The sequence below is a fragment of the Triturus cristatus genome, chromosome 3_1 (genome assembly GCF_964204655.1).
Source record: "Triturus cristatus chromosome 3_1, aTriCri1.1, whole genome shotgun sequence".
Taxonomy (NCBI): Eukaryota; Metazoa; Chordata; class Amphibia; order Caudata; family Salamandridae; genus Triturus; species Triturus cristatus.
The window spans coordinates 108,187,414-108,208,822 of record NC_140583.1 but is presented as its reverse complement, the minus strand read 5'-3'; the positions used below and the strand labels follow the sequence as shown (position 1 = coordinate 108,208,822).

Sequence of the window (21,409 nt, the reverse complement as noted above, 5' to 3'; positions counted from 1 at the left end):
CCCATAATAATCAGCTGCATGGATAAACAATTATGAGGTACTTAAGGCGAGACCTATTGGCTATGATAATGCTTTTTTTGTTTTTAACACGGGGTGTGTGCCCTGGGTAGTAGAGGAAGGTCTGTTACACTTTAGGGTAGCAGGACTGGGTGCACTTGACTACGGACCTAGAAGTGCCAGCCTTTCAGATGGAATGGCCCTTGTGGGATTTATGTAAAGTCTACAAAGAACTGGTCAGACTTGCGGAAGGGCTTAGTCCTGGTCAACATAGTACAAGGGTCCATTAAACCACTTGGGTATAATGGGCTCTCCCAGCTATGGAAAGAAGAATGGGAGCTCTATAGTGTGAATGAGGTGAAACTGGGATACTACTTTGGGGAGGAATTTAGGATTTGTTCTGAGAACATCACTGCCCCTGTGGACCTGAATGAAAGGCTTTCGCAGGGTACGTGCCTGCAGCTCACTGCTGCTTTTCAGGGAAGTCATGGCTACGAGGAAAGACACATTCCATGAGAGGACCTATAAAGGGGAAAGAGTGCAGTGGTTCAAAAGGGGCATATGTACACATTAAAGGTTAGATGAAAAAAACTTTTTTTCAATACCTGGAAGGGTAGAGAGGTTACAGAGTTAGAGTAACTCCTCCTATTTATAGTCAATTAATCACTTAAATTACTCTAACAAATCAACCATGGTTGATATGGGTGCACTTCAGTGGGGAGAGATGTGAAGGATTTAGATAAGGTAAATGCTTCTATCTTCACCGTAAGCTGAGCAAGGAAAGTCTTCCTTTTTGTTTATTTACCCTCACACACCCTAGTGGTGTCATGCTTCATCATCGGGTCACCCCGACGCCTAAAAGTCGGGGTGGGCTCAACCACAGTGTTGGGAGCTCTTGTTAGAAGTTTTTGACCTGGGGGCTGAATAAGTTAAAATACCTCAGATAGATCCCCGGTATCCCTTTATTCTTGGGTCTATCTGGGTAACTAAAAAACAAATATTGGGTCTTATTGGGAGTCTTATGGTCCTAAGACCCTAGTGCCAACATGTTTCAGTCCTATAGTGGCCGTTAAGGTCCTGGACTTTCTTCAGGGCAAGGTTGGGCCTCCCTAGGAGACAGGAAAGATGGGAGTTCCCTATCCTGTACGTGGTGCAAGGGCAGAGTAGCTGCTCCTTGTTTAAGTCATTGATTATTTATCAATAGTGTGTTAAACTCCATCCAATTCTTGAATGGTTTCTGTATCTCAGGGGACCGTAAAGCATCTAGGGGTAGCTCTATAATCAAACCTTCGTCAAGAGTCCTGCCCCGTGTGCACACCTATTTGGCTTCGGTTCCCGAACCGAAGCCAAGTAGGTGTGCACACGGGGCAGGACTCTTGACGAAGGTTTGACTATAGAGCTACCCCTAGATGCTTTACGGTCCCCTGAGATACAGAAACCATTCAAGAATTGGATGGAGTTTAACACACTATTGATAAATAATCAATGACTTAAACAAGGAGCAGCTACTCTGCCCTTGCACCACGTACAGGATAGGGAACTCCCATCTTTCCTGTCTCCTAGGGAGGCCCAACCTTGCCCTGAAGAAAGTCCAGGACCTTAACGGCCACTATAGGACTGAAACATGTTGGCACTAGGGTCTTAGGACCATAAGACTCCCAATAAGACCCAATATTTGTTTTTTAGTTACCCAGATAGACCCAAGAATAAAGGGATACCGGGGATCTATCTGAGGTATTTTAACTTATTCAGCCCCCCAGGTCAAAAACTTCTAACAAGAGCTCCCAACACTGTGGTTGAGCCCACCCCGACTTTTAGGCGTCGGGGTGACCCGATGATGAAGCATGGCACCACTAGGGTGTGTGAGGGTAAATAAACAAAAAGGAAGACTTTCCAAGTTCAAAAGGGGCACCCATGAACCTGGTGAGCACTACATTAAGATTCAATGCAGGGGAAGGAGGCAACCTGAATGGTATGATCCTCTTAATGCCCTCCACAAATGCTTTTATGACAGAAAACCGTGAATAAGGAACCATGTTAACCTATTTTGTACTTAGACGGCAAATGCAGCTAGGTGTAGCTATGGAAGTGTAGATAAGGCCTGACAAAAGGTAACAAATGCTATCCTGGAAATTGGGCTTCAGTGGGTCAAGCTGTTTGGGGATGCAACAGTGACAAACCTCTCCCAATTTGCAGCATAACAGTCCAGCTTAGTAGGTTTTCACGCTTCTCGCAGGAAAGTCATTACTCCAGCAGGAGATAAAGATAGCCAAGCATTAAGACCTCAGGTGCCACACCGCTAGGTTGAGCTGTCTGGGTGACTGATCTGGCACTGGTTCAGCGTGAAAGCGTCCAGCCTTCTCCTGGGGATGATTAACATCTCGAGGAGTGAAGAATTCCAAAGCTGCTTGACCCAACCGGGAGCAATGAGATGTGGGGTGTTTGCTGCATCTTCCTTGCCACATACAGAGGGAGTGGGAGAGGAGGAGAAGAATAGACAAATATCCCTGACCCGTAGAGTATTGCCCTTCAACTTTGAGGGTGGGTACTTGGAGGTGGAGGTTGGGCATTTAAAATTGTTGGGGGTGGAGAACAGATCTATCTGTGGGGTGCCGAACGCTGGTAGTGAGTGAGTAGGACTTTCAGGAGGATTTGTGGATTTGTTGATGTGTCCTACTGAGGAGGTCTGTCAAGTTGTTGCGGGATAGAGTTAGGGCTAGTCAGTGTTTGGAGGTAGAGGCTTCTTTACTGGAGTAGCTTCAAACCCCTCTACCCCACCCTCACCCCCTTAGTGCTGTGGCCTCTGTTGATGCTCAGGTGGAACCACTTCCCACCTGCTAATAGAAAGACGACTGTTGCTTCTGAGTGAGGTTGGTTCAGTTAAGCGGCATTAGCTCCTCCTCTAGACTGTTCCCTCCAAAAAGAGCCCCTAGCAGCTGGAGTTTGCAGGGCACTCAAGACGTTTCCAATATCTGTGCCCTTCTTAATCTTTTCGGGCATTTCATCAATCTGGTGTTCAAAGAGGAGGTTGAAGAGATGTCATTGGATTATAGGTTGAAATCCAGAGAGGTGGAGTCAGGAATGTCATCTGAGGAGGACTGTGGTATTAACAGCTGAAGAGGTTGTGTGCGCTGCATTGAGGGTACAATGGATATCAGCATTAAGCATGGTTTTGCCTTCACATACTATCTCCTATTCCTGAACTCTGTTAGTGTTGGAGAACAGCTCAACAGAGTTGGGTTTATGCCAGTATGTAAATGCATCTATGGTCACCATGTTGCCTTCCACATCCATCAGTTTGTTCTCTTTATCAGGTGGAGGACCATCACCTTTAGGCTAAGCAGAGTCCCGTTTTATGGTCCACCAGAAAGTGAGGGGAACACGGTCCTTAATGGTCACTGGGGAACTGCTCATACTTTTTCTCCACACCTGGTATTACTACCCTTGCCTTTATGGGCTCTTCGAATGTCTCAGTGGCAGATTGAGGCAAGATTTTAAGTATAGACAGGAACTGCACTATCAGCTCAGATTTAGACAGTGTCTCTAAGGGCAAGTCCTTTTTCTCAAGGATGAAGCACATGGCCAACTTTTGGTAGACAGTGGAGGCATAGGAGGTGGCAGTCTTTTGTGCACAGGGTGGGTTTAACACACAACTCTTTCTGAAGTAGTGCTCTACATCAGATTAAGTGAGTGTCGGAGCCAAACATGCTTATGGCCCTGGACGGGGCCTTCATTCGAGAACCACTACTTCTGGGTGCCGGTAGGACTTCTTCTTCATGCCCCTGAATGGAGACTCAGGAGGAGATGACCTCTGGACTGGGCACGGTGGGATGCCAGAGGCAACAGTGTCCCAACCTTCCTTGGTAGCGAAGGGCTCCTGTCCGTCTAAGATGTCAGGGGTAACAGACGAAGACTGTTGGTCCACCTTGCGGCGTGCCCAGAGCCCAGGCCTTCAGGCCTTTTTAGAGAAGAAGGCAAGAAAATTGGAATAGCACCAGAGGAAGAACTAAAAGGGTGCCCATTCCATCACCTTTTAAGGATACACATTTGCTTCTGCTGAAGCTCGATGAAGGGGATTCAAGACTCTTGGAGGACACTGGGCACCAGCATGCGGGGCTAGATCTCTGGGCATTGGCCTACGATGGCGTTTAATGAAAATCCCATTGAGACTAAAAGCTGTTGAGTGTGGACATATTGTTCCAGTTGCTCAATGTGGAATTCACACCGAGTTGGCCCGACAACACTTGTGAGACATGTCGAATCTCTGAGCCTCAATGGTATAAGTCTGAACCAGATGATGAAAAAATAACCAACATAGTGTTAGTGTACATGCACGTAGCCCACTAAGGGAGGAGTCAAAGTACATCCAGTGACCCGAAAGACGTTTTCAAAGAAAAACAACCTACTAACATCTGGGCCCAAAACTAGATGGCTGGAATGCAGAGCATTTATAGTAGGTATGTACCTATAGCACAAGCTACATACCTTGTACTTACTGGTACTTCACCCTTTTTTTACACAAGTAAGAAGGTTACTGAGACTTGGAGGTATTGCATTGAAAAACAAGTAGAATTCCTATTACACTGGGGTCTGCGAGGCGATATATAGAGCAAAATGTTATGTTATAGGCCATTTATACCGCACACATTCACCATAAGATCTATTGGTGCTAGGGTAACGACAGGAACTGAACTCCAGGTTTAAACATAAGCATGTTGGAACAGCCGGGTTTTTAAGAGTTTTCTAAAACTCACGCAGATAGATGATCTAATATCGGGAGGGGTAGAATTCCAGGTGTGGTGAGACAGAAAGGAGAAGCTGGACCCTCCAAGTCTCTTCCTCTTATATCTTGGCACCAAAACTAATTTCTGGTGAGCCGATCATAGTCAGCGATTGGGAGTGTAGCGCTGCATCCTGGAGGACACAAAGGCAGGATTTTTACCATGTGGAGCTTTAAAAATAGTGCAGGCTGTTTTAAAAACGCTTTTATGAGCTACTGGAAGCCAGTGAAGCTTTTTCATTAGAGGCTTAATGTGGCATTGTCGAGGCTGACAGAAGACCTGCCGAGCTGCCTGATTTTTAACTAATTGCTGCTTTTTGTGGAGACCAGTATGGAGTTCCAGGTAGAGTGTGTTGCAAAGTCAATCCAAGAAATCACCATGGCAATAAAGAATTGGATGACAGGAAATGTAAAGCAGTCAGGATTTTGAAAACTAGACAATAGATCTGGCAGGTTCTTGAGTAAGCTCCCATACCTATATTATATCCTAGACAAGTGCTTGAGTAACAAAGTCTTGCGCTTGAGGGGGGCAATTGATCGTGTGTGGCGTATTAATGGATCAAAAACAGAGATTGTTAAGAAAAATTGCCAGTGCCCCTCTAAGAGGTAGGAAATATTCAGGGAACCATTTATTGTGGATTGTGTATTCTTTATTGAGGCAAGGAAAACGGTACTTCGCCCGGTGTTTACAAAATGTGGGATTCAAACTAGGGATACGAGACTAGAGTTGATTTATAGTCTAGAATTCCGAGATGTAGCTATTGCCTGTGGCCAATATGTGTGTAAAATCATAAAGACTTAGTTGGTCGTATCTTAATTTTAATTTAATTTAAATAATTTAAATGCAATTTAAATTTGTAATTTGTAAAGCACAAGAATCACCCCTGAAGGGGTATCTTCCCCTTAGGGTCTTAATAACAGGTCGGCATGGGTGTGTTTATACTTTGTAAGGTGATGTCAAGTAAATGAGAGGATCTCCTAATAGGAGGTTGTGATAAGCTGCTATGCATATTGCACTTTGGAATCCTGATTGGGGTTAAATGTATTGCTTTATATTAGTCAAACGCGTACTGCGCTTTAAAATACTGATTGGGGCATAATGAACTGTTTTTCTTTGGTTAAATTCTAACTATTTTTAGTGAAATGTTTTAAACATATGTGAGACTCTAGGCTGTTGATTAATTTGGATCTGGATAGAATTTATTTTAATGTTTATTATAGTTGTAATCATATCATTATAAGCAGTTATGGCTGAATGATGCAACCATGCATTGTTGTTTTAGGTCTATAAAATGATCTACTTTTATGAATTGGCAATGTAATATTTCTTGGAAATAAAGTATTTCTGGGGTGGACTTGATTTTAACAATCACCCCTTGTACGCTAAGGGTAATGGATGAGGAATATATCTCCAGTGTACAGATCACAAAACAAAGACAACCTATCCAGAGTTTCATTCCAAAAGTTCAGAGGGGCCCAGCGAAAGAAGCATTCATTATGTGTGAAGTTTTGTGTGTGCATAGCCCTGGGAACGCCATCACACTTTACACAAAAGGATGAGTACCAAAGTGATACCGATTAAAACAACTGAAAGAGTATCACTAAAATGTAATCCTTAAATATAGCCAACTTGGTATTCCTTAGGTCTTCCAGTAGATCAGGCACAGAAGAAGCCCTACGTACCTCCAGGATAGGCAATGAGCCTTTATCAAATTCTGGCACGGATGCTCCACACTGAACCTGAGGGGCCATGTTAGATCAACTTCACTGCTTCTGCAAATTGACACAGAAAGGAGTTGAGATGAAATTATTAGATTCATATCTGGTACTAAGAGGGTGCAAGTTTTATAACATGGCACCTTAGGGATTTGGTCTGGTATCTTGAGACTGAAAATGGCTGCTGCTGTCTATGCAGAAAATAGTGTTAAAAACTCTAAACATACTCTCTCTCTGGGTCCACACATTGACAGGTAACAGCAACTTCAGTCTTATCAGGGGCCAGAAACTACATGTAATTCCAGAGTGGGTACTTAATGGACATTTAATTTGTATAACCTTTACAAACTTTAAATTATTCAGTAGTAACTTCTTAAATCAAATTATCATTAACAAAATATTTTTTTAAATTCAAATCAATGTCCAAAAGTCAAAGTTTTGGATACGGCATCTCCGCCATGGAGAAGAGGACCTGAGTTGTATGTAATTTCCCTTGCTCATATGTATCATTACTATGGAGTCAAGGTCACACTAGCTTCATACCGTTGCCCCCTGCAGCTGTGAAAGCTTTCAGGAACATGCCTGTACATGAAAGGTATTTCACAAGAGAAGGCCAAGGTCGGAAGAAGGCATCCATCACGAATCACGCTCAGCTCCTTAGATGTTAATATGTGTTGTTCGAGTCTGTTGATACCTCAGATCATGAAGTTTCACGAAGCCCAGGTTGACACCCTATATGAACTACAATCAGTCATTTGAAATGGACAGTTGTCAAGAAAACGAGGGATGTATGTGCAACTGCTTCTTTTTTTGCAATTTTATATAGCATAGTTTGGCTCAAGGTGTATAGAGCGTGTTACAAGGGAAGCGGGCGTTACACATTTTTAGGCATAGGGAGATTAAGTGATGTGTCCAGAACTACAAGATGTTGAGCTGAGGCTGGGATTCAAATCTTGTTCCCTAGTTCCAAAAGCTCTAGGACACAGATCCTCCCCCGACGGTTACCACCAATTTTCTGAATACAGTGGTTGCTGAATTCAGACTTAACAGCATAACCATGAGATGGAAATACATGTCACCAACCACAAACCTGAGAACCATTCTCTCAGTGTGCCAGAGATACCGAAATAACTTGCTTTGAAATTTAGAGTGTACAACCAATCTAGTCTATCCAGTCGCACATATAAATAGCAAAAGCTGCCAATAATCACTCACACTCTGCCAAAAAGATTAAACACATATCCCCCACACACCTGGACGCTGCAGCACATGCCTTTGTCAACCTACGTCCGATACCTCATTATTTGGCCTACCACAGTCTTCCCTAACACGCGGAAGGCTGTCCTCCACTCCACAGCAAGACTTATAAAAGCTTAAAAAAAAAAAATGACTACATAAGACCGAGACTAATAACTACATTGACTACCTATACACGCTATTAATTAAATTATTGATTGGATGCCTGACATTAAGGCAAATCAAGCAAAGATTCCAATCTACTCGGTTGACCTGCTCGCTATCTCAGGAACCCAAGGGGACTCAAAAATAGAGACTGGCTTCAACCTGAAATCCAAGAGTGAAAAGTTAGTCAATGTCTGGGATAGCAACAACTTTCTAGTACAGCCCTAGTACTAATTTAGGAAGTCAGCCCAGGTAACTTGCCTTCTTAGACTGAGTAAAGAGCTACTGTCAGGTAAGTACAAACCTAGCTGTTACATATCCTAGTAGTTTATTTAGATTGCACGAAGGCCAGTTCAGCCGCACAGTGCTTTTGAACAGTGGTTCTTAACATGTGGTCCATGGACCTTTGGGGTCCACGACTCCTACTGAAGGGGTCCATATTGTTTAGAAAATTGAACGATATTAGCAGATGAAAAAAGTATATATACATAATAAGCAAAGTTAAAAGGACTGAAACCTCTGTAAATGTGAAGGAATATGAAATTGGAATCCAAAATTAAGTTAGTATCCTTACCTCGGTTTGTGTGAGCAGTGCAAGTACAGCAGACAGACTCTAGTATGGAAAACCAGTGGCTTCAACTGAAGCACTGATATGTACCAACACTAAGAGAAAGCCTTAAGAGCCAAAACACACAAAGAAATATGCTAGAGCCTAGCAAATCTCTTTTATGGTTTAAATCTGTTTATTGGTTCTTAGAATTCAGAACAACAGCCGCCACCTATATCCAAATAGCAAATCCCATTTAAGGAAAAAAACATTTTTTTTTAAATCCAGCATGCCCATTACTATTTAGATTTTTGTATTCTTGTTTGTGAATTAAATAAAATATTCCATAATATGTGTATTTATTTGTTGCAATTGTTTCTGCATTTTTGTGGATTGTTTAGAGGATCAAATCATAGACCTTACTTAGTCGGGGACACGGCATTCAATTTAGTGACTAAGTGGGGGTCCACAGAGGTCAAAAGGTTCAGAACTGCTGCTATAGAAAATAATGAAATAAATAAATAAATAAATACATACATCTCCCTGCTGCACGACTCTGGGTCAGAAAAATATTAAAGAGGTCCAAATAACATGAACTAGTCTATTCTCTGTCTCAAAATCGAGGGAGAGAAGCAGATGAGGGCGAATAAGAGTAAACAGTGAGAAGTAAAGCAAATATTCTCCCCGCCACCAGTGAGTTTTAAACTGCCTTACAGACACTCTCACTAAACAGAGAGCAGTTATACTCGATTAGCACCTGTAGGCAGTCCGTCCTCGTTCTTCTACACATTTAAAAAAATGCATGGTACCAGCATTTCACACACATTCATATTGTCATGGGATGCAGCCTGGTCAGATGTATTTTGTTGCGGGGCCAGTAAATGACTTTACTATGCCAAAGAAGAATAGTTGCTCCTGTTGAAGACCAGATGAAGTTGAAACGATTCTCTGCTTTCTGTAAACCACCAGGTCAGAGTGGGACTCCTGCCAAATGTCTGTAGCTATATTGAGCAGGTCGCCTTACTAAACTTTAGAAGTTCTCTGGGTGTCACTTAAGAGCAAGATGAGGTGAAAGAACACCTTTTTTATCGAACTTAAGCTAAAGGGAAAACATGGTATCCCTCAAGAGGAGGAAAATAACCGCACTTTATGTAGGCGACTCTGCTCCTTTGGACTCACTCTGGCAGCTGGTTTTGTATCTGTGGCTATATTCCATATCCGCAGATCTGTGAACTTTGATTAGATCGATCAGGAATATTCAGGATATTCATGAGCAGTAGAAGAGAATGCAGACCAACCAAAATATGAACCAGCACCAAAAGGGAAGCTCCGGGCTACTGACATGCTGCCGAGTTGGCAGGACAATAGTGAAAGAGAGCACCTAAGCACAGGCCAGTGCTGGAGGAACAAGAGAGGCACAAGACTAGCATGAGATGCAATGAGTGCTCCTGGCTACCTCTTCAGCAACAGCTCCTTACAGAAGACCTCAATCGTAAGACTGCGCATGAGGAGCTCAAACGGTCTTCAACTACCCCACCCTCAGAAGAAGACACCCATGAGGATGATGAGGACAGCCGGTCTCAGACAGGAAGGAACTGATGGTAATATGGGACAAGGAAGGCCAACATGCCAAGCCTAGGGTAGAACTGGGATCATGGAGCCCAAACAGATCCTCATCAAGGTATGTTCATGGGAGATGTCTCTCAGACACATTTTCACACAGGGTGGAGGGGAGAGGATAAGGTTGATTTCTCTGTACGAGTGTGAGACGCCTCACAAAACAGATCTTCCTAACACCAGAACAGCACACTGAGAAGGGGAAACAAACATTCAAAATCGTGTAGACAGGGTTAGAAGGGATAAACTGACCATCCTTTCTTGGAAAAAGAAAACTGGGAGTCTCACAGACACTTGAGAAAAAGGTTTTTTTATGCACCCGCTTATTATAAGTTTTTTTGAAGAATGCATGCCAACTCTCCAGTACTTATGTCATGGACCAAAGAGAATCCTGGCTGCTTTTCTTCAACCATCCTTCTCGTGTGCCTTTGTCCTGATGATGACCTCAAATAATGAAGGTTGAAACGCTGTCAACCTCTATTTGGGATTGTTAATTATGCCATGATTACCTTTTCATTGCTTGTCTTTTAAAATAACTGTTCAGGCATAATGTTGTTTTCAAATACTTCCCAAAGAATACCCTTCACGTGTTTCACTTGCGCCGTGTAAACACTTTCACACAAGCACAATGTGTTCTCTCTGCACTTAGTACACAACTAAATAAGCATTGTTGATGCTGCTTCTTATTCCTTGTAAAGTATAAATCTATGCTTCTATTGTTAATATAACTACGTTGAATCAAAAAATTGGGACTAAGAGTTTTGTGTAATTAATTTAATTGCTAAATTGTACTCCCTCATTGACTCCCATTGAGGCACTATTGCATGGTAGTGCACCTACCCAGGACCCAACTGGGGCAACAGGTTTCTCCTGAGGTTTTTTAATACTGCCTTTCTTCAAAAGCATGTGCTTTGATGTTGGGGCTGGAAAGGAAAAGGCTCTCACCTCTTGTTAAAATGAATGGCAAAAGTCTGCATAGAGCACTCAAACACAAACCCGAATGCAGAGCTACCACTGTTACCATATGTTGTAAAACAGTAAGTGCAGAACCTCTATGCAGGTTTTGTGTAAAAACCAATCATGGACGCCACTAGTTCAGAGCTAGTTTAGGTAAAGCTGTGGTATCTCACAAAAATGTGAATGTTGAATCTGGAAGGTCACCAGGGAAAGCGGGGTGGAGTGGTGAGCTCCAATAATTTAATTAATCAAGAATTTACCAAATTTGCCAAGTTGGCTTCACCCTTTAAGGAACACATCACCAAGGAAATCAAGATGGCTTAGTGCCATCTCTTTCTATTAAAGCAACTCATACCGTTTCTTCCAGAAAGCAACAAAAGAACTGCTACTCAAGCTGCGCACTTGAACATCTGGTTAGTGGCAACCTATTGCTCCAAGGGATCTCAGACACCACACTTCCTCCTTAATGGGCATAATATACCCAGCAGCATGCCTCATCAAGGCTCAGAAGTAATGTAACCACGCAAATCCGGCCATGATGGAAAGCCAGTGCCTCTTGCTGGCCGTCATGATTGTCAAAGCCAGTTATATCGCCTAGAAAGCCAACTCTACCCGTGATACTTGCCTAGCTTTATAATCTCACCAACTATAATGGATCTCGGCACAGCCACTGCCAGGACACCATCAGACTGGAGGCAAATAAGTACAAAAATGTTGGGTTTTTTTCTTTCTTTTTTTAAACAGCACATCTCCATTTGTGTACCAAGAAGCATGAAAGACATCCCTGTGTCCATGAGGACTGCCCAACCCAAATCAGGAAAGAGCTGACGACACAAATCCTTAAAGAATACTGAATTAATGCAGGGTAAAAGTCGGAATTCTACTTGAGTGGCAGCTCGTGCTCGCCAACTTATTGCAGGCGAGCGGAAGCAGGCAAAAAACTCCCGGGAACGGAGAAGAGTTCCCCACCCAGGCCTAGCTATAATATGTGTGACTGATACCAAACAGAGGCAAAATGTGGACCCTTGAAGTATCAAAAGGAGCAGTCACTGGCTTGAGCAGCCTCGCCTGCAAGGACAGGTGAAGTATGGAGTTTGACAAAGACCTGTTTGGATCAACAGCAGCTGCACATGTCATCTCACAACTGTTTCGGGAGTGGGTGGCAAAGGTTTTCAGAATATGAGTGAGTTTAGCAGTTTAAAGTAATAAAAGTATAAAGCATTCAATACAACGTCTGTTTTATCCCCCAGACCTTGAAGCAAAGTAAATCTCAGAAATCTAAATCAGTTAGGTCTATATGGAAGGCCCACTATAAATATCTCTATATGAATGTATTATGTATTCTAAATGCAAAGAAGACATATATATATATATAGAGGTTTGGAGTAATATCAACGAGTTACTTTCAGAAGACAGTTGGTCTTCCTCCTATTACTTGTCTAGCATGTCTTACTTTTTTTCTTTTCTTTCTACACCTACTGTTTTCTGATTGTTCTTCTGGCTGTCACTGAAGATTTATGTTGCTTTAATTTTATAAGAATAGATGTCTTATCATATATTATATGTGGTTGGGTTGTTCACTTTACTTGCACTAGAAACAAACATTTTCTAGTAGATGGTTTACATACAGAAAAATAATGCAGCGGTATATGTAATTAGAAAAAATATAAAGCATTTAAAAAACTATTCAATGTTGTCAGCATAGGGCAATATTAATCATACAAAACTTAAATACTGCAGGCATTTTTAGTCTGGCTTGTTGCTCCCTATGTTACAGAAAGACAAGGGTAGACCATCGCTCCCTTCTGACCCTGTTCATAGTCCATTCCTCTCGGATACTGTATTGTCCCAGACACCATTGAGGACAAGGATAGACTGTATGGAGAAGGTGACAGGATGACATGGAGTGGGCCACAGGAACAACCAGTGGCAGCTGGCAGGGAAAGGGGGTGGCAGGGCGGGGGATTGAAAAAAACTAAAATAGAACAAAAAAAATCACTTACCTCCTAATGGCCGTCGTCTCTCCTCTGTCGGTGCTGCGCTTACTGACGAGCCCCAGAAGCAGGAAGCACACAGGCTCTTGTAAGCCAATCACAATTCTGCTGTCAGCAGCGTTGTGATTGGTTTGAGCGCCGTGTATCGGTGCTTAGACAGGGACTGGGAGCCAGTGCATATGCTCCACTCAGGCTGTGTATTAGAGCCTGGTGGAGAACATGCTCAGCGCGCCTGTTTGGCCGGCCCAAGACGGCCAGTCCAACAGTCATGAGCACTTATTGTGCACAAACCACTCCTCCCCCTGTGACACCAGCCCGCCCAGCCCTAACCCAGCCCCGTAGCTACGAAAAATAAAAATGAGAATAACATGTCATTATCATTTTATTTTTCCTTTTTCCTGCTCTGAGAGCAGTGGGGCGACGCTTCTCCGCCTAAGAGGAGGAGCCGTCACTGGGATGAACAATGTCTGAGAACAGGCAGGGCCAGTGGGTCATGTACCTGTAGTAGCCTCCGGTGGTCCCTTTCTTGATTCCCTTGATCATCTCCTGGTGAGTGATACGGAACTCCTTCCCTGAAAAGAGGAGAGTGGCCATGACTGCAAACTTGGAATGAGTGTGAATGACGGCTCCGGCCCCTGAAGTGCGAGAGGAAAGGAATGCATAAGTGACTAACAATCTCTTAATACAAGATTTCTGCAATATCAGACAGTGCTCCATAATAGGCACTGAATTAATAACTGACAATTTAACCCCACTATCTATGCACACACCCATTTTTTGTTGGAACATATGTTTTAATTTACATTCCACTATCCATATATTGTTGTTGGTTATGTATTGTTTGTGAAACCTTTTGAACAAAAAGAAAATACACAAAAACAACAAAGCAAGAAAATGTGCGACACTGAACCTTTAAAACATTGATAGTACTGGAGAATATATTCTTTAAATTAACATGGTAATCTAATGCAGGACTGCTATTGAGGTAATCTAATCTAGCTACCATGTAGTACTATGCTTTAGCAAGTGTTTGCTTCCAATGAAACAACTTCAAATAGAATATTATAGCGTCACACCCAGCTGTTGAGGGCTGTACCAGTTGTTGAAGGCTCTGAACTAGAGTTATAGGCCTGAATACCAGGCTAGGTCCTACAACGAGGGAGAGGGCCTTTAACAATCGGTAAAGCCTGAGCAGAGGGGCTACAAGACCATTAGAACATACGACCCACTGAGGGTAGAATGTTCTAAATTTGAAAGGAAGAAATAGAATGCCAACCACTGAAATGTTGGAGCAGAAGGCTTATACCAGCCATTTTAAGCCCTGAGCCACTTCAAAGTTCTAAAAATACAGACATTTATTCTGCAGATACTCCTAAATCTCATGGAGCAGTTAATTGGTAAAAAGGAGCGATGTAATACTGTGTTCACAAAGCTAATTGGATTTTACTGCAAAAGTGGCTAGTTTTGGGAGTGTAAATACACATTAAGCATTCATTCACTGGATGAGAAACAGCCGACTGAAGCTGAACTCGGACAAGACGGGGGTCCTCATCCTCGGACCCACCCCCTCAGCCTGAGAAGACTCCTGGTGGCCGACTGCACTAGAAGCACCCCCCACACCCACCGACCACGCACGCAACCTAGGGGGTCATCCTCGACTCCACCCTCTCCATGACGAAGTAGGTCAACGCTGTCTCCTCGTCCTGCTTCAACACCCTCTGCATGCTTCGCGGGATCTTGAAGTGGCTCCCCACCGAAACGAGAAGGACGGTCACCCAGGCCCTCGTCAGCAGTAGACTGGACTACGGCAACGCACTCTACGCAGGAGCCCCAGCCAAACTCCTGAAACGGTTCCAACGTATCCAGAACGCCTCCGCCCACCTAATCCTCAACATCCCCCGCCGCAGCCACATCACACTTCACCTGAGAGACCTGCACTGGCTCCCCATCAACAAGAGGATAACCTTCAAGCTACTCACCCACACACACAAGGCACTCCACAACACCGGACCAGCATACCTCAACAGCCGACTCAGCCTCTACACCCCCACCCGCCAGTTCCGCTCCACAGACCGCGCTCTTGCCACCGTCCCCCGCATCCGAAGAGTTACCGCCGGCGGCAGATCATTCTCCCACCTCGCCGCCAAGACATGGAACACCCTCCCCAAACACCTAGAGCAGACTGAAGACCTCCTAACCTTCAGGAGATTTCTCAAGACCTGGCTCTTTGAACAGTAGCAGCGTTCCCCCCCCCCACCCACCCCAGCGCCTTGAGACCCTCACGGGTATGTAGTGCGCTTTATAAATACTATGATTGATTTATTGATTCACAAAACATGCACTTGCAAATATGTGTCCTTACATCTAATGTTACATCAGTATGTTGCAATATTACGTGTGTTTGAATCTGCTTAGCAGGGATAGTTAGTGGGCGATCCGTGGAGGGGATGCCTTGAAAAGCAAGCGACACCCACTAACTTGCAAGGTCAGTAGTAAATTTGTATCAATGGCGGCAATAGGGTGGGAACAACCTAACAACTGGTAGGTTGTACTGGCAGAACTTTCTCACTAGGAAATAAAAATCCCTGTGGAGAAATCAAATTAATTTAAAGGTTCAGCTACACTATAGCAAGGATTTTCACAGGCGTAAATATCTTAACATAAGTGGGACATTGCAACCGATCTAATAATGCTTTATCTAAGGCAAAAGGGATTGATAATCAACAGAAACTAGACGCAGATGGAATAAATGGCAGACGTGGAAAAGAGTAGTGTCCAGGTGCCCTGAACAATCATAGTGTTTCAATATGGTCCCCACTCTGTAAGTGACATGTTTGTCGTAAAGGTCGCCTGTGGAAGAGGGTCCACAATAGGCCTGCCCGTCAACAGATTATTACTGCTCCACCACTGAAGAATTTGATGAATGCTGGACTTTATCAACATTACACCTTGCGATTGACCCTTCGCTTGTGACCACTGAATGGTGAGGCACTGCTGAAGAGGGGATATGTGCTGCCTGGCATGTGGACAACCCTCTATACATGTTGCCATCACACCTACAGCTTCATTATTATCCTTACCGTAATGGACAAGTGTTGTGAAAAAGAGACGGCAGCTGCTGAAATGCCATAAACCTCTGCTATTGGTGCATGTGCTCTCCATAGGACAGCATTGAGAATTGATCCCATGAAGGGCTGATTCTGCTTAGGTTGAAGATGAGACTTTTAGGCATTTATTGTGAAGCCCAGGCTGAATAGGAGGTTCAGACTGCCTGCGTGGGTTAGACATTGTAGTTTGCTGCTGCTCTTAAAAACCTGTTGTTGAGGTACCCCAGTGAATGCCTGTACTGCGAAGATGAGCAGTCACCACTGCCAAAGACTTTAAGAAGACCATTAGAGCTGTGGTGAATCTGACGGTAGCACCGTGAACTGGTAATGCTGTCCAATTACAATGAATCGTAGGTACTTGTGATGAGCAGTGGGGGTATAAAATAAATGTCCTTGAGGGCTAATGCAGTAATTGAGTCTCACTGTCGAAGTGATACGATGACATCCTGCAGAGTGATCATATGGACAATTTCTGACCGGATCTATTGGATGAGTGGCCTCAGATATAGTATGGGGCGGAATGAGCTGAATTACAGCGCGTAGACTCGCTCTCTTCACTGATGCAGAGGCACTGGTTGGACGATGTCCTTCTGGAACAAGACTGACATATCTTCTTGCAAGAGGGTAAGATGGTCTTATGTTGTATGGAATTCAAGGCAATAGAACTTCTGGATGATTGCTAGGACCCACTGATCTAATGTGATCTTCATCCAGTAGTGCTGATATCGGATATCCTCCCCCGACAGGTGTTGAATAATCGGGAGAATGGATGGGGAGTCACTGTTTGGAGCAGGGGTTCCCTTGCTCTGCCCTCAACATTGTTCCCCCTGTATCCTGCCTGTGACTAACTCCTGCTTGTGTGAGGGTGAAAGCCTGCTGTCATCATTGGCTGGATTGTACCTGGCCTGGTAGTGTTGCCTTATTGCCACTCCCCACCTGGAGCATACAAAAGGACCCCTTGGAGCAGAGGGTGGTAGGGGACCCATGGATTTGCTGATATCAGTGTCTTTATTGATCTTCTCTAACATCTCGTCCTCTTGGGGTCCAAAGAGATGTTTCCACATAGAACAGGACATTAAGAATGTATTGGTGTACCTCGAACTTAAAACCTGAGATGCAACGGCATGCATGCTGGAAGAGAACACTAGCGCTGACAATACGGCATGCAGTGTCACCTGATCTAGAGTGCACCTGGTCGCGTAAGAGATATTTTGTCTCTCTGCAACCAAAACCTTAACCCTCTTTTTATAGGCTTCTTGCAGAACTGTATGAGCCACTTCCTCCCAGTGATAACTGTTGTAGTGAGACAGCAGATCTACTGAGTTGGCTATTCGCCACTGGGTAATTGTCCCTACTGCTACTCTCTTCCCTTGTCAAGCTGCTTAGTTTCCTTACCTGTGGGGCGTGGGGGGGGGGGGGGGGGGAGATACCTAGGTGCCTGGATAGACACTAGCTTACTTGCCGGATAAACGATGAGGAAACTTACAGTCTAATGTACAGAGAGTCAATGGCAATGCCTTGAATTTACTCTTCCTCCTAGGCATCACAAATTCTGCCCTAATTGGGTCCTTAAAATTACCAGGAACTGTTTTAAGCATTGGTTGAAACAGGGATGTATGCTTAGGCCGTGAAAGAGTTAAACAGGAAGTCATCATCTTCTTCTATAGTGTGCACTTACCCCTTATAGTGAGAAGCCAACCTCTGAATTACTGCATGATACGCAGTAGTGTCATCAGGGCTCAAGGTTTGGGTCATCTGGTAGGTGGACATTAGTAGTCACCCCAAAGGTCATCTCTTGCTGCTGCCCCCACAGGATGATCATATGGGTCTTCCTCCACATAACGGCTGTTGGTGTCAGAATAAAAATGAATTGACCCCTCCGGATATTGTGGAGGTGGATACAAGTGTGAAGGAGGAGGTGGTGGTGGTGAGATGGTAGGGGTGTGGAAAGTGGGTGCCTAGGTGAAGGTGGCAATGAAATATGGCTTGGAGCCTTGTCCTGGTGCCTTTTTGATGCCAGGTGTCGAGACTCCACAAAAGATTTTTTTCTCGAAAGTTAACCTTTGCATCAAGTGTTCCGGGATGGATGCCAGATTTTCTCGGGATTGGTGCTTGTTTTTGGTACCATGATGTTTGTCTGTAGGGCTTTGGGATGACGCTAGGCGTTAGAGTAGAATTCACGGCCACCCTAGGAGCCGACTATACTTTCGGCCCCGTTTGGAGCAGGAGTTCCCTTGCATGGACATAAAAGGTGCTCCTCGATATCCTCCCCTTCTAATGTGCTGGAAAGCACAGTCTGGGTGTCAGCTGGTGCGCTGGGACCCCAGAGGGTTCTGCCTCTTCTGCCTCAGAGTCGAGGGGGTCTTGTTCACTGAAAACATCCAGCATCTCCGCAGCTGACTCTTGATGCATTCCAAGATGCACCTCTTAAAATATAGCATCTTGTTGCACCGAAATGAGGCGCCAGACTCACACAAGGCTTGCGTGTGCTACAAAGAAGGCCAGTAGAGCAGAGCCTACACCCTAATAGGTTCTCCATGTCTTTGAATATGATAAGAGTTTAAAGCTAGGGAGTGTAATCAGTGGGGGTACTAGTGTAGTGTTAAGGGAGGGTAACAGTTGTTAATAACATCAGATATACGTCCTGCTCAATCCAAAGTCAGCTTGGGCTTCTGAAAATATTTGCTCTTTGCAGTTTGGTCCATGGTTTTCACTCTTTTACTAATATAGTCCGACTATATGTGCTCCCTGTCCCAGATTATACAATTACTCCAGAGTGGAACCCCCGTCACATCCACCTCTTTTAATTCAATAACTGGTGTGCGCTATGCCAGGCAAAGTACTTTGCTTATAATCAGGAGGCCTCTGAAGATGTTCCTACTATCTCTTGTGTAAACAGTTCTCTGGCCTCTAATACCCCCAAATACACCCTACAAGTGTGTTTGCCATTTTAACCCTTTTATTTTCTCTAGGACATTGTATGTAATAGCAGATTTACGCCAAGTGTGGTAGTCTGGAGCCCCCAGATTCAGTAGCTGTATGCATTTTTTTATTTTTAAGATCAAGTGCTTTACCATACTTGATGATTCTCCCATCATTGTTTTAGGGATCCTTAAGGACAGCAACACAAAAACATAGTTCAGATGGGTGCTATATTCATTCTCATAACTTAAGTTCTCTCCCAATAGTGATAGATTTAGCGCAGACCATCATGCTCTTTCTCTCTTTATTCTGTCCAATAAATTGTGTAAATGATCCTCTACTATGTTCTCAAATCCTCTGTTTCAGAGAATTCTCACACATTTCAAGCTGGATGCCTTCTATCTGAAGGGATGCAGTCCTAGTGCAGGCACTGGAGTGGCTCTGGTAAGAAGCAAAGTCTCTCCCTTGCCCAGCTCAATTGGTACACGAGAAGTCTGAAAAGCTTGAGAGGTGCATGATGGAGCTAGTGGGGTCTGACAGTTTTAATAGGATATCATTTGCATAAAATATGGCTCTGTGTTTGCCTGCTGGGGTGAAAATGCCCTTCGTATCAGTGGTTTGCCTGAGAGCTATAGCTAGTTGTTCAAGAGCTAGAATGAAAAGGACTAGCGATAGCTGGAATCATGGTCTTGTTCTTCAATACACCTCAAAAGGTTGAGTTGTGCATCCATCACACAAGGCCACTGCTGTGGGATTAGAATATAACCATCTCACTATCCTCATAAGGTTTGTCCCTACCTCCAAGTGTGAGATTACTTTGAACAAGTAGCACAGTTCTATCCAACTAAAGGCTTTTTATGGCGTTTAGTGAGATCACGGCCTTTTCGTCTAAAATCATCACACACTTGCCTAACGTTTGCTAATGACCTCAGATGAGCAGCCGATAAACAAAGCGGGACCAAGTCCAGTTGGTCAGGGTGCATCACGGATGATAAAACTGTTTCTGTCTGTTTACTAACACTTTTGCCAACATTTTAATGTTGACGTTAATTAACTATATGGATCCACAACTTGCACTACTTACTCGTCATTTTTTTATCTCCCCTACAAACCGGACATAAGATGAAAACCATAGTCTGTTTATTGATTTTTAGAAAAGACTGCTGGATAACCATGTACCCTGGGAGCTATACCAGCTGGGAGTAGTTGGAGGAGGGAGTATTTAATCAATTACTTTTACTATTTACTCTTCCTTATTGTGCCCCTCAAGTTGGTGAACCATCTCTGGCGGCAGCTGAGGCAGGTTTATTTCTGAGAGTAATTGATCTTTTGCATTAAGGGAGCACCTCTAATTCTTTTTGTAAAATGAGTGGAAGTCAGATAGGACATCTGGTGGGTGGATAAGCGACCTTCAATGTTCATCACTGAAATAGTAAGGTCAGACTAGTTGCCGTCGTTGGAGGGCCAGTAAGCAGAATGCATTTTTTCCTCGTTAATACTGGCACTGCTTCAAGCAGAATATTGGAGAATTCTGCTTTAGTGGGGTTAGTCTATTAAGGCCATACTTTGCTTTCAAAGGAGCGCAAAGCACCTCCAGCATATTGCGCTGTTAAGGTCTAAACTGGTTGTTTGAAGGCCTTTTGCGTGGAGACGGTTATTCTGCGTGTCAGCACAGTCTCTTGCACTATCTCGCTCCTCTTACTAGAATTACCTACTGCCCAAAGAACATGGTGGGAAATCAGAGTTTGTTCTCTTGCAAATATTTTTCGTATCTTTATTTACTCGATTGTGAGTTTATATCATGAAATATTAAACCTACATTGTCCTAGTGGCGGTTTGATTAGGTTTAAGGCGATACCAATTGGTACTGAGTCATAGTCTGGGGTCCTGTTCACTGACATGTGAAGAGAAGGGGTGGCATTAAAAAGTAATGAGTTTGTGTCTGAGTGATGTGTTTATAAGGTGAAAGTATAAGCTCTCTCTGTACGATGAATAAAGTGCAAGGGATCAGATACCAGGTGACCCTTAGTATAACCTTCTAAAAGGAGTCTATATCTGGTTCTAAATATGTTAGAATTTCTTCAGCAATGGGTCTAGCACTCGATTCCAATCACCTCTGATTAAAAACATGGCACAGGACATCGAAAGTAGGATCTTCTAGTCTCTCTGAAAAACTTGTCCATATCTCCATCTGAGGCACAGATCGAGCCCAGCACGACTGCTTGCTGATGTATGGTAGCTCTAATAAAGATATAATGGCCCTCTGGGTCCTTACAAGTGAGCGACACCTATAGAGACAGTCCTTCATGAAAAGTATGGCCACTGCTCCATCACGGTAGGATTTGGGTGAAGGCCCTCAGGGTCCAATTCT

General features: G+C 43.8%; 1 protein-coding gene across 13 annotated transcripts in view; it reads right to left on the bottom strand.

Annotated features, from left to right (window-relative positions):
* The window catches only part of APIP (APAF1 interacting protein), a 205,371-nt gene that overhangs the window by 16,661 nt on the left and 167,301 nt on the right, over positions 1 to 21,409 (bottom strand). For 10 of the 13 annotated variants that reach the window (XM_085643503.1, XM_085643499.1, XM_085643498.1 and 7 more), the window contains 2 exons: positions 13,509 to 13,644; positions 6,461 to 6,550 (listed from right to left, as the gene is read on the bottom strand). In XM_085643503.1, coding sequence (XP_085499629.1) covers positions 6,461 to 6,550; positions 13,509 to 13,644 — 226 coding nt within the window. The remainder of the gene's footprint in view (positions 1 to 6,460; positions 6,551 to 13,508; positions 13,645 to 21,409) is intronic. The other 3 variants (XM_085643500.1, XM_085643509.1, XM_085643508.1) reach the window with 1 other exon arrangement.